The 14,738-nt window shown below is 36.3% G+C and overlaps 1 protein-coding gene across 4 annotated transcripts in view; it reads left to right on the forward strand.

Moving 5' to 3' along the window:
• Window positions 1-14,738, forward strand: part of CNTN5 (contactin 5) — a 678,276-nt gene that overhangs the window by 640,074 nt on the left and 23,464 nt on the right. For all 4 annotated transcript variants that reach the window (XM_055703125.1, XM_055703128.1, XM_055703127.1 and 1 more), the window contains 2 exons: window positions 8,413-8,483; window positions 11,631-11,865. In XM_055703125.1, the coding sequence (XP_055559100.1) occupies window positions 8,413-8,483; window positions 11,631-11,865 (306 nt within the window). The remainder of the gene's footprint in view (window positions 1-8,412; window positions 8,484-11,630; window positions 11,866-14,738) is intronic.

The raw sequence follows: 14,738 nt of genomic DNA on the forward strand, positions 1-14,738 counted from the left end.
GTCACAGGGTTTGGGTTCCTTCTTCTTTCCCAGTGTTTACCAAACAAAGGCTGTGTTTACTAAAACATATTCCTACAGCTCTAGTGAACATCTTCTTCATGCACACCCATTGTGAATATTCCTTTGGAAAATCATTACAATCCTACCTCTGTAAAAAAGAATTGATAAATCATCATAATGATCAGTAAAAAAAGAATAAAATTGTGAGACAGACAAAGCATGCAGGATGCAGTGTATTTTCACCCAGTGATTGGCATTTGTTGCTGGGTAATAATCCACTATTGCTGCCACAGAAGGAGCAGAGTCTTTAACTCAAGTGGCAATGATCTGTACCCCAGTGCATGGGTCTCCTCCTGATAAACACTGCTGTAGCTGATACAAATGAAAGTCTTTTTGAATAACAAATCAGTAAGTTATTAGTTCAAATAGGAAAAAGACCATACTAGATGTTTACTTGCACTTTCAGCCTCCCAGTTAGGAATACCTTTTTGCTACCGGAGTTACAGCTGCACAAATGTCATGTTAGAAGGAGTGTTTTGTAGCATGACATTGAAATCCAGACAGGTGCCAGTAAAACAACTTAACAGCCTTTGGAAAAATTGAAGCTGAATTTATTTGGTGTGCCTGCTTAACACGGTGTGGTAAGGCAGAAGTCTGTTACCATCCCCTCAATTTCAAAAGACCTTTCTTTAAAAAAAAGTTTGTTTTCTGATTCACTTGTGAATTGGTTTGGGGTTTGTGTGGGGGTTTTTTTGGTGTTTGGGGTTTTTTTAAATAAAAAAGATTGATGCAGTCTCATTTTCTTATTCTATAGAGGGAGTGAGAAGACAGGAGTTACAATAAGATGTAACTTCCCATCTAAGATGTAACCTTTGCAGGTTAGAACCTGCAAAGGGTTGTAAAGTCAGAACCATAACACAATGGATTCTGCTTTAAACAAAGAACAGGAAAAAAAAAAGAAAAAAAAAAAAACCAAACAAACCCTGTTACACATAATTCTTTGCAAAATAACATGTTGCTTATAATTTTTATGGCACTCTTAGAATGCCAGAGGCTTCGTGATCTTTTTCATTCAGGCAGCCACTGTTCCCTGATCTCCAGATATTCCTGAAGGCCAGAGCCTGTTTAGCTCTGCCCTCTGAGACAGCTGGCAGTGACTGCAGGAATTATCACCTCTGGCACAGTTTTCAGATGCCAAAGTCAAACAGACAAGAAAACTAACAATAGGTTTCATTGGGTTTCATATATTGTTTTCCAAATTAGCACATTAATATCTATCTTAGTGTACCCAGTGATCCTTTTCTTTTTTTCAGAATCTCTCCATTACTATTCCTTTATCTGAAAGCTTCAAGGGAAAATCTCTCAACATGGGTTACAGTTCTAGTACCATAGAACTCAATTCTGAGAAGACATGTATGTGAAAGGACGTTATATTTCAGAAAGGACGTGGCATCAGCCTCTCTGCTCATGACCCAGGCACAGTAACCTGGCTATTTGCAGTAATGTCAGATGTGACCCACAAGTGAGAACAGGCAGGCTGCCCCTGCGCTGGGTACAACTACAGAACCATCAGTCTCCCAGCAGAGAAGGTGACTGTGTCTCATCCTCAGAAAGTTGAGGTCCCCAGGCTGAATGGTAGCTGTGTAGACAACCCACAGAGGCAGCAAATGTGTGATTCTGCTGCCATTCTTTTATACTTTAATGGAAACCAGCATTTGTAATTTAATGGAACAAGCTAATCTGACTGCAGACTAAAGTCTTTTTCTCTCCCCACACCTCACTTATTTTATCACTTCTTCCCCAAGATAGTAACAACATTTTATATTAGTCCATTATCTAAAAATACCCATGGAAACAATAATCGGGATGGTGTAAGGAAATCAACAGAATAATAAACAGATTTCCACTTGCTTTAATTTTCTAATTAAACCCTAATCTTGTTACTTAGTTCATATTTAGTTAACATGATTGCTTTTCATAGCTACTTTCATCGAAATGGATAATACTGCAATTTTCTGGCACATCTGACTTATAGCCAGCTGCTGCATTTCTGTCAGTTCTAGCCTTGATACATATTTTACAGGTCCACAAGGTGAAAAGAGCCAATAACATGAATTTAAACATGTCTGGCATTCCACTAAGGCAGTCGGGCATTTGAAGCCTGGGGGCAAAGCATCAATTACATTATCTATTCATGGGGAAACATGGGGAGAGAGAAATTGAGTAGAATTAAAGTTTAACCTGCTAATCATGCATGCAAACCTGATTCTATGAGGTAACAATGCACTCTGTTAGTAGCAGATTGTACACAGGTTTTATTTTTAATAAGTCCTTATTTACCATTAAGTTGCCCTTATTATCCGCTAGAATTTCTTCATAGCATACCAAGAAATGCCTCCATCCCAGGAAAAAAGTTACATCTTTTACGCTGGCTTTGCTTTCAGGTTTTTTTGTCGTTCGAAGTTGTGTTTTATTTGTTTGTTGACCTGTATAAAAGAAGTTTCAGCTTTTCCCATTACTGTAACTATTTTTGCTCTGCAAAAAAAATGAATAACCCTCTGTATCTGAGACATTTGGAGATGATTACAAAGGCTACTAAGCTTTTATAGAAAAAATGCTTTTCCATAAGGAAAAACAAAAAGAGAAGAGAAAGTAGATGGCAACCATTGACTGCATGGGTATATTTACATACAATAGGCTATTAACACACAATATTGCAGGCTCAAACTAATATGCAGTATATATTAACAAAGGATCCAAATGTGTGTGCTACTAAAAGACATAACAAGAAAACTAAGGAACTGGTTCCTTGGCATATATGCCACAGCATTTGAGATTTCAGTCCTGTACGTGGTGATATGGAAGTTATGCAGACTGAGTCCTGCAGCCATGCATTACATGTTATCAGTGAATAGAACTGAATTCTGTCTTCTACTAAATTACAAATATTAATAATACAGAGGAAGTGAGAACAACGAAAATGCTGATCCTGAGACCAGCTGGGGCATCGCTGTTTTCCAATAGTTGAATACAGTGCACCACCCGCTTCCGAGGTGCTGGCACATTTTACATTTCATTCCTGAACAGATGAGATGTGAAATGTTTTCCTGGGAGGGTGAGAACTTGAGGGCTGGCCTTTCACACAGTGAAAGGGTTTTCACTTAAGAACCCTCTGTTTCCCAGATGTGTACTGCAGGAGATTTATACAGATATATAGATACATAAAGGAAAACAACCAAGAAGAAAAAACGGCTGAATGTGTTGTTGCTTTGGTCCTTACATTAGGAAATTCTGCCAAGCTGGTAACAAACTTTTTCCCCCTGTTCATACCTTTTCCACAGCTAAGAAGAGTTGGTTTTCAAACAATACCTGTGCTTAAAAGATACAAAAAGCTCTAAAAGAAATAAATAACTGCAACTGTACCGTGAGCAAACATTTTCTTAAGGACCAAAGCCAAGTTTAATAATTCATCTCCCCAAAAAGTGTAACAATGTCAACATTTTGTTTCATTTTGCTTTATTTGACACAATGTTCCAGAATTTATTTAAAAATAAATCCATGTGGAAAATATCTCAGGATTCAAGTACAGTTAAGAAAGACCTTGTGATTAAAGTACAGAACTGGGATTTGGGAAATCTGGACTCAATTGCTTATCAGAAAACTTTGTAAATTTGGGCAGCTCACATTAGCATTTCTTACTCTAAGAACAGGAGGTTAGTAAGGGGCTTGCTTCTCTTTGTCCTCCCTCTATCTCACCTATTCAGACTGCAAAATGGAAGGACAGGGACTAAATCTAGCTACATGTTTCTACAGCAATACTATAATCAATTATAATCTTGGCTGATAAATACTTTTTTTCTGCACAAAAATTAAGACACACTACAAAATTAAGAACATGTCATATCTCTTTGCAATAAAAAAACACACAGAACTGGGAAAAAAAAAAGATATTTCCTTGAAAAGACAAAACAGAAACTTTAAAATTATTAACTTTTCATTCAACAACATTTAAAAAATTTCTTTACAAGGTTGGAATGTTAAAAAGAGAATTAACTGGTTTTCAAGTATTTCCAGTTTTTCCAGGTTCATTGCAACATTTTCTTTTCCTTTCTATAAGGAAAGGAATCTAGAGCTTAAAGCAGTTTAAAAGATTTTTTTCAGTTCACTCACTGAAGTAAAAATAAGGAGAATTAGAAGTAAAATAACAATTTTGGATAAAAATTAAAATCTCTGACAGTTAAAAACAAAATATCCTCATTTGTCTTTCCACTTTTGTCTATTTTTATATAAAACTGAAGTAAAATTCAAATTACACCTTTTTTAAAAAAACACAAATGGCTATGTTTCATTTGTTATAATATCAAAATGAAATATTTAATAATTGTCCATATTTTGCCCAAAAGTGAGTACCCAAAACCTTTGAATGGGCTTATCTTTACATTCTATCAGAATCTACAGTTTTCATTAAAAAAAAACCCAGAAAATCCATCAACCATGCAGAATGAAGGGAGAGGGATTTTTAAATCTCTGAGCCAAAAACTTAATTTAAGCACCCTGAAGCACAAAGCAGTTTTCAGAATGTTGGACATAGTGGAGCTCTGGAAGAAAAGCTAACATCTACCCGAAATGTTCATGGTTTCATAGCTATGGTAATACCACTTTGAAAAGCTTCCCCAAACTTTGCATTTAAATATAGATTTAATATATATAGGTGGCAATGTCGGCGCTTTTCAGCACTTTATAACCACTGCTCCCATACACAAAGCCCTCAGCAACATCAGTTCTGTGCATACACTTTTTCCTGAAGAACAAACACTGCTTTTCATGCATATGTAGCTTGTAATGATAACAGACATGCAAATTATTAAACAATTGGCCGTGGCTTCATGTACAAGCTTTACCCTTCCATATCTTTCTTTCTTTTTCTTCATTTCCTTTCCCTTTCTTCATTTATATTTCAAGCATGTCATCAAATTCTTCATAGGATGCTGAGGGGTACATTTATCATGCTTGCTCTTACAGAAAATGTTAAAGGGTTTTTTATTTGTTTGGTTTAGGGGAGATAAGTTTTAATAGTGTTTAATTTCACTTTCATTTTCAGCATGACACAGTACTTCCAAAAAAATGGAAAACAATGAGAAACAAATCCTGCTGTTTCTGTTCAAAACAAATTCCTGGCAAAGCCATTCCAGGATTCTTGTTTGTTTGCCTTAAGTGGAGGTTTCAACATCAGTGTCCGACAGCATACAGCCGTTATTTACTATGAACTACATCCAGTACCGTTTCTTTCAGGGGACAGTTTTTAGCACTGTTTGTTGTTCGCATTATGAGAGCAATGGAGAGACCTGGCTTTTAAGTCCCAACCTTACCAGTGGCTGAAGAAACAAAACAAAAGAACCAACCTGATCCCAAGTCTAAGAATTAAACCGGGGACAAGTGACAAAGGATAGCTGGCAAAGGGGCTAACAAGAAGGCTTTAAGCAGAAATACAAGCATACGATCAAACTAAGCATAGTCATATTTTATAATCCTAAAGACCAGTTTTAAGCCAAGGAGCAATTAGTTCATTTTCCAGTAGATGACGTTCTCTCATCTTCTCATTACATGAGACATTAACACAGCAAAAAGCTCTTTGCTACTAGTTGAGGTGTATTTATTCAGAAGAAACAATACTGAATTTTTCAGCTTTGACAAGCATTAAAGAAAAGAGGTCCTGATGTCCTTGTCCTCCAAGCACATGGATCCTGTGTCTGGGAGCCAAGTTTAATCATCATACTTGCATATTTGATGCAAGTGCATCTTCATGAGTGTCACTGCTAACAATTAACAACTTAAAGATTGCGAAGTCACTAATTGCATGGCAATAAACTTAGGCTATGAGTAAGTAAATTCAGATATAACACTGATATAAAGTTGGTGCTGCTGAAAGGGTTGCTAATATATAACCTCGGTGCCTGGCAAAAAATGTTTTCTTTTAATAGTTTTCTTCACTTAACAGTTACTCATTTCAAAATGTCCCCCTATAACTGTGTATTATGTGCTTTGGTGCAGTGCCGAGAAAATTTATTCCTTTGACACATTTATTCTTTTAATGGTTATTCATTTGAGAGTTTCACTGTGTGAATGTACATTTTAGTTCGGTGCAAAAGAAATTCATCGTTTTGACAGTTTTATTCTTTTAGCGCTTATTCATTTAATTAGGGCTTCTGTCTGCAAATCTGTTAACAAGAACACTCTAGAAAGAGGACACTGCAGGTTAAATAAGTCCATCACACTGGATGCTTCAAAGAAGTGCTGCATGCTTTCTCATCAGTTATGTGGCACCTACATAAAAACTTCATTTACCTTTATAAATTACCCAAAAATGTCTTGGAAAGGCAAGAGAAAAATGGATGCTAAACAAGGTTTAAATACGCTCCATTAGAGATGGCATCATAATTTTTGCATGTTAATTTACTGGCAGATGATTCTTCATCCACATCTTTTCACTGTAGAACATTCATCCCAGTGTTGCACACTGATTGTTTTTATTCTTTGGGGTTTGGATGTTTGTATTTTTTTTTTAATCCAGAGGGCAATTCTGTTTCTGAAAGAAAAATGTGATTAAATTATTGCTATGTAAAGATTAGGTCTCAGTTTAAACCAGTTCATGTCTCCAGTCAATAGAGTCCAAACAATTTTTCTCGCTGTTTAGACAGTTATCTTTGGATGGAGGGAACCACCCCAAAGCTCTGCATCCATTAGGGGAAGAGTCTGAACTACAAGCTCAGCATGGATACCTGATTTCCCACTAGCTAATGTTAAACTGCAAAGCAATTAGATCATCTGATTACACAGAAGTCAAGAGCTTTCAGCAGAAAGTAACTATGAAAGTTCTCATTTAGCATGTGGGGAGGGAGGGAGGGAGGGAGGGAAAGAAGGAAGGAAGGAAGGAAGGAAGGAAGGAAGGAAGGAAGGAAGGAAGGAAGGAAGGAAGGAAGGAAGGAAGGAAGGAAGGAAGGAAGGAAGGAAGGAAGGAAGGAAGGAAGGAAGGAAGGAAGGAAGGAAGGAAGGAAGGATGGAAGGAAGGAAGTCGAAGGCACTGTGTTTGCCAGATAAACCCAGGTTTACTGTAGAGAGATGTTTCACACATGAGAAACCTCCCCTATCAGTCTGGTAAGAACTACAGCTAAAAGGGCTCATTTCCAACAGTGTCTATCAGAAGAAATTCATAAGCTTTGTGGGTTTGCATCATTTATGAGAAAAAACAGAACTGGGCTTATGTCCTCTAAAGAGGAGTTCAGAGTTCAAAAAGACATTAGACAAACAAATTCTAAAACGTTATGTGAACTTCCAGGACCTAGTAAAAACTGCACTTTTATTGAACTTCAGCTGTTAATGATCAACATGGGAAACGGAGAGGACCATGTACATTTATTTAAAGGTATCTTTATTTGTATAGTTCAAAGGCACAATGCTACTCAATAAATAAGCTAAACAGCATGCAATAAGGCCTTAACAGTTACTGCCTTACACCGCATTTCTACCAAGGACCTATGTGCTTCTGTAAGGAAGAGTCTCTATCTTTGGATATATTTAATCAAATAAAGAATACAAGCATTACCTGCTCACAGTAAATAAACTCAAGACATTAGTCATTTTAGGAGCACCATTAGAGGCACTAAGATAAAAAAATTACACAACTCCAATGGAAGAATTAAGATTTGGGGGTTTACAAAATATGATAACCAAATTCACTCTGATGATGATACTTACAATTTCGTTTAAAGAATTTCATCAGCTGCTCATATGTGCTTTTAAAGCCATGATGGTGGTGTCAGTTTTTGAAGAACTGGGTAGTACTGCTTCTAGCATTTTGCAGGAAATTATAAAGGGTGTTTAAGGATGATTACTTTAAAATTTCTGAAAATTGGCTGCCTGTTAAAGCATATAAGAATAGATCTACAATTACTAAAACATTATAAATCACTACTGACCTGAGAAATAGTAGAGACATATTATTTATGTCCTAAGATTTTACCTGAATTCTGAAATATGTCAGGTTTCCTGGTATCTGATTTTGATTTGTATATTCAAAAAATACAAATGTTTACAAGATAATTCCTGTTTTATCTCTTAGATGATCTGTACATTGAAGTTTTGACTAATCTGAAGAAGGCATAGTGTTTAAACAGCTTTTTATTCCAATATTATTTTTCTTATCAGCTTACGCTCTGCTTGAGTTTACCAGCTTGACTGTGGAATTCTGTGAAATGAAAGCAAATTTTCTTTACCACAGGGTGCTGTGTTTGTTATTTCTGTTCTGATTTATCAGACTCATGTCTTCTGCAGCAACTTATTACTGTGGGGAAAACTTCAATAACTTGGACGTTTTGTTTTGTTGTTTGGTTTTTTTTTCCTTTTCACTCACAGTGCCAAAGACACCTCCAGCTAATGTAAGTGGTAGAAGTGGAAGGCGACATGAATTAGTAATAGCATGGGAGGTAAGGGACTTTTCTGATTTCATGTTTACTTCTTTGAGGGCAAAATAAAGAGTACTGTACTGGGGTTTCCTTACAGCAAACCTTGGCAAGACATGAAAACAAAGTACTGTTCTTTAAAGATGTGTTAAACTTTCAAAGTGATGTGCATTTTCACGTGGTTTGAGTAGAGGGCATTATGGTAACAGCTCCAAAGTTGTGCTAATTCATTAAGTCTTCTTCCTGATCTACTGCTTGGGTTGACTTAACTTTTCTGGATCTTATGTAAATGCTAAACCAGGTGAAATAATAGTTAAGGGAACAGAAGGAAAAGCTTATAACTTTTTTATTATTATTTAAATTAAGAAACAATTATTTTTTATGTATTTCATAAAAATATAAAACTAAAGACCTGAAATCAACGTGTATTTGAGAAGATATTTGTGATGCAAGATGCAACACAGCTGTGTGACCATGCCAGTGGGCAACTGGATGAGTGGGAGTTACCTTCTCTGCTAACCATAAATAACACAGTAGAACAGAGACTTTTCTTGAGGGATTTTCAAAACTTCTAGATTCATTATGAAGAGTTTCAAATTCAGAAAATATATACACACACACAACCAAGAAAAATGACATCAAGTAAAGACATGGGGGTTTAATGAAAGAAGTTTTAGTCTAGTCAACTTGAGGAGATATTCAGATGGCAAAAGACACACAGAATTCTGGCTAACTGCTTAAAATGGCAAATTTTAGGACATCTAAATAGGCTGTCTTCTGTTGGCACATCTGCCTTCTCCGATACCAGCTACCTGAGGCAGTTGAGACAGATCTGATTTCAATTTGCTTTATAGTCTATTAATATGAACAGCAGCATCTCTCCTATTGGGAGAGAACTTGCTGAATCCCAAACAAAACCATCAGGTGGCTAGATCTGTATCTGATGTAAACTGGCTTAATCACAGTCCTTAATATCATATATTAGTATGTAGTACTCATATTAACTGTCTTTATAGTGCTCCCCAGATGATTTGAATGGGAGACTACTGAAGTGTGTTATATCTCCCTCTTTGTCAAGGGTTGAATTGTCCTTCCAAAAGAAACCATAGACCCATGAGTGTCCCATCCTGCAATACAGATAAAACACACAGTCATGAATTAGCAATTCCATCAACACAACTTTCAGGATACACCGACTTTTTACCACAAAAGCCAGGTGATGCTTTTTCTCTTCTAGCTAAGGACTGCAAACTGCCAATAAGGCGGGAGGTGTCAAACCTTCCCCTTTGTTTCTGATTAGCTCCTTGTTTCCATGAATATCTAATGCTGTTCTTCCTAGTGTTAATACTTTCAGCGTACTTTTGTTTCACAAACTTCTTAAACTTCATAAAGTCACTAATCAAATTAAGATTACAAAAACATCATAGCATTTCATCTGTGTAGAATATAAATTGTGAAGTGGGCATATTTACATTTTTTAATTTAAAGATTTTTTTGATTGAAAATTGTTTGAAAAATATTGTTTGAAAGATTGCTACTATTACCAATTACAGTCACTGCCTCTTCAAGAAATGGTAAAAATATAGAACAAAACACAAAAACATGTAATTAAAAGTAAGTGTTGGAATTTCTGCTGAAGAACTTATCCTATTGCAATGGATAACACTTGAACTCACTGCAGATTTCTGTGGTCTGTGGTGTAGCCACTGCATTTCCATAAGGCACAACCACCGTGTAAATTAGCATAGCTCCAGCACAGTTGGTCTGTGCTTTTGCACGATCCAAAAAAGTTGTATTGGACTTACACAGGCAATAGGAATTCAACAAAGTACTTTGAAGTCTGAAGAGGTACTGGGATGGTATATGGGTCTCTGGGAATTCAGCAAAAGACTAACCTGCCTAGGCTCCTGGATTATACTCAGCAGGTTCAACAAAATTTTATTCACACAGCTTTAATCACAGACTGTGCATTTAGCATTTGCAGTGAAATTCAAGGCTTCTGCTACTTCTCTTATATTTCTGGCTTTTTTTATAGTGACTGTCTACTGCCAGCTCCATAAGTATTGCAAAGAGATGCCAGGCTTCTCCTTTCCAACTCAAATCAATAGTTGACAAAGTCTGTCTTGTTTTTTCCTCCTCTGCCTTTAGAGTCATGATTATTTTTTTTTCCCTTGGATGCACAGTGCACAGCTTCAGAAAGATGGGCAGAGAAGGTGTCTGTGGGTGAGGTGCCTGGTGGTGAGACAGTCACTTGCAGTGTGGAGGAGAGAGGCTTCTGTGTCCCCTGTGCCCCTGCTCTGATTCAGATGTTCATTAGCTGCAGATCTAGGGTGGGCATGTGAGGCGAGGGAGTTTAGACACCCTTTTATGACATTTTGCATAGGCCTAATATGCTCACAGCCGTTAAATACAACCTCATTCCTCATCTAGTCCATTGACTTTACAAGAAATACAGGCAGTAAATTAGCATGAAAAATTCCATTCCTTCAGCCGGACATGTAAGATTTAGCTTTTGCTCAGCCTCTAAACACCTAAACCCCTTTGCTAACTGCCTGCTTGTGGCAGATGTGTCCCAATATAAGAGGCTAATTTCACAGATCCTCTGAGAAAAGAAAAGCAAATGAGATTTTTTTTTTTCCCACAAAGACTCAGTTTGACAGTTAGAACAACTAGATTTATTACATTATAACCTAAGTCTCAAATTGATTACTAGACTTAAATCCCTAAGTCCTGACACCCTGTTTGGATACAGAAATTAGACAGGCTAGCACCTGAAACCCAAGAGTCCCACTGTAGTTCAGCGTCACTCACATCGCATTTTAGGAACCTTTAACAATATGTTGCTCTATATTTTTAACATGGTCACTGGAAGGGGTTATTCCATTGATAGACTACTGGTTAAAGCATTAAACACAACGAGGGAGATATAGAAGAAAAAATCTTCTGGAAACCAAGAGCTCGTTCCTAGGACAGTGGCCTAACTATGGTTCATTAGATGAGGAAACCCTTACAAGGTTCCTCTTCAGAAGCAATTGTCCCTAGGCATGATAAGTAAAATCTCAAGGCATCACCCTCACACAAGCAGCCAGATAGATCATGGTCAGCCACTGACTGACTGCTTTCTAAATTAGTAAAACTATGTCTAATCATTACCTGAACTTTACTTTTTAGCCAGTGTCAGAAGAGTTTCAGAATGGAGAAGGATTTGGATATATTGTAGCCTTCAGACCCAATGGAACACGTGGCTGGAAGGAAAAAATGGTGACATCTTCAGATGCCTCAAAATTCATCTACAGAGATGAAAGTGTGCCACCACTGACTCCCTTTGAGGTGAAAGTTGGTGTTTACAACAACAAAGGAGATGGTCCCTTCAGCCCTATAGTGGTCATCTGCTCAGCTGAAGGAGGTCAGTTCAACATGAAGTTAACTTTTATGTTATGAACTATATTAAGCTGTTTTTATATAATATGTCCTTTTATATCATGCTTTTTTCAATATAAAATACCAAAATTCTTTGCAGAAGTGCCAAGTAACATGAAACATGTTTTGCAGAGAAAGAGATGAACTAACTTGCCAAGGTTACCCAAAAAACAAGTGGCAAAGTTCAGGAATACATTTCAAACCACATCAGTCCTATCAAAAACAAAACAGAAAAAAATTTCTCTTTTAATGAAGATTCGTGCCTAATATGAAATCTGTAATCTTAACTTCAGGCTGGGCTGCTGTAACAATGAGCAAAGAAAGGCAGATATTTTCTAATGTTTCTGAAGTTCATGCTACTTTCTTGATGGGTTAATCAACAGCTCAAAGACTAAATAAAATCACTTGTGAATGTCCATTTCCTGGCTAATGGATACTAAAAGTACACAGAATGCAATTTTGTTCTTATTTTTGTTAATTTTTCTATTATTTTCTCTCTTTTTTAGTTCATTAGTATAAAGGTTTTGAATTTATTTTAATGTCAAAATATTCAGTGTGAATTATAGCAATAGTTCAGAAGAGCAAATCAAAAATATTTCTCGATAAATTCTATGTCCATTTGATATAACGATCAACAGTGTTTTGTGGGGGAAAAAAAACAAAAAACACTAATGTGTACTAGTGAAAGAAGTCCTGTATTGAAAGGAACTAGCGTATGGAAATTTCCATGCACACAAAAGGTAAATAAGTGTTATCCACAGGAATATTTTGAGCAGCCCCATTATTTGAAGTCATATACTTCAGTTCTTCTTTACTGCACTTTGAGTTATTCCACTGTCTCCTGTTAAGAGGATAAAATAAGTACAGTCCTAATGCAGATGGGGGGAATTTTATACTATGTCTACAAAACTGTAGTGTGAAGATAATGGTATTTTATGTGAAGCTGGAAAATGTTAAATATTATTCCATATTAGCCCACAATAAATACATAGTTTTGGAGCCATGGTGTAGCAGAGATTATCTACTACTATTCTTTCACAGTAATTATAGAGGTTGGAAATGCTGGTTTTGTTAAAAGCAGTTCCAGTAATTTGTTTGTGTTACACTGTTTGGATCAGCATTACCAAATGTAAAAATTGTCCAGTACAACTTAGAAATTTTACAGTTGACTTCCCTGTTCCTCAATGGAAAATGATACTGTGAGACCGATGGTGATTTGTTTATTATTTAACAATTTCATACTCTAATCAGAAAGTTCAATACAAATAGAGTTTTGCAAGGGAAGGGAGGTCAAACCTTGATGGATTTTTTTATTTTTAAATAGCAAAAGCTATTTTAAAAAAAGCTGCATGATGAATTATAAGTAGTCCTTTGCTTGTTATTTGGACAAGACTGGAAATGGAATAATCAGTTACATACAAATTGATTTTTCTAACATTTCTTTTAAAATATGAACTTTACAAATTACCTTAATAGAACTATTAAAATTGACTTTTTCTCTGTGCTCCCAGAGACTGTCTCTAGAAAACAACTTTTCTGGTTACAATTCAGTTACCTGAAAGTACCTACCCATCATAGCTTTGCTAATTCAGTCTCTGTATGTGTCTGTACGTTAGACTTTCCTTTGGTGAGAGGAATTCTGTGGGGCTAATAAGACTTACATTTGAGGAAAAAATATGAGATGCTGTGACAATACAGTGAAAAATTAATTTATAAAAAGCTTTTCTCCAGAATAACCCTAGGTGCTATACTGAAAATTTAAAGGAATAACAAAACAGTTTAATACAGTTAAGTTCTGGGCAATATGGGAACTGAGGACAATAGACACTTCAGCTTGCTATGAAAAAAGGGAGATCTGTTTTTGTGGACTATCACATTTAAAAAGCTAAACAACTGGAGGCACATTTTCTCAAGGATTTTTATCAAAGAGGAGATATTAAATAAAGATTGACAGTACAATATATTATGGTCCTAGGGGTGATCCAGTAAACCCTTAGCTTAATCGCTTTTCATCACACACTCAATTCACTGCTCTGCAAACATTTACAGTAAAGGTCTAGGATAAATTTATTAAAAGTGAAGGAAACTTTATGTTACATATTAAAAGGTTTCTCACATCTACAGATGGATCTACAGTTGTTTACTGGGACAACAAATTTGTCTAAGAAAGTCTAAACCCTGTTACCTCTGCTAAGCACCCAGGAAAAAAAAACGAGTTTTCATAGGACAGGTTCTGGACGAGGAATTTATCTCTTTCTTTTCTACATGAGTATGACTGCATATTCTGTACTCTCTGATCTGCATTCTGAGTCCCTTTGTGGTGACTCTGAGTTGTGCCTAGGCAAACAGCTGGGCAGGTGGCTCTGAGTAAAATGTTCCCCTCTGTGAACACAACTGACTGCTCCCTGATTACATGAAGTGTCTCTGACTGAGGCAAAAGGCTTAAAAACCACCTTCTGAGTAAAGAATCTCAGAAAACACAAGCAAAACACCAAGTGCTTGTTCATAAGTAGGGGGGCTAATATTTTTATTTCATTCCCTAAGTCAGATATTTGGAAGATAATGATACCAATGTTTACTGAGGGATCAGTGATGGTGATAACCGAAAGTTGAAGAGGAGAAAAGGCCTGACTGTTATAGATATTTTAAGACATTTCTTCTTCATTGGCCTTTTGACTTCATGGGAAATATCACCAGGATACAGATAAAGGCATACTCCAAGAGCTAAAGATGCAGATGAATGTAGTAGAAGAACAGAGAACAGAATGTAGAAGCAGATAAAAAGATTGTACAAAACCAGCTGAATAGCACAGGAGGAAAAAAAGCAGATGTGACCCTTTGGAAAAGATGGCTTAGTGC

The sequence above is a fragment of the Falco cherrug genome, chromosome 2, assembly GCF_023634085.1.
Source record: "Falco cherrug isolate bFalChe1 chromosome 2, bFalChe1.pri, whole genome shotgun sequence".
Classification (NCBI taxonomy): Eukaryota; Metazoa; Chordata; class Aves; order Falconiformes; family Falconidae; genus Falco; species Falco cherrug.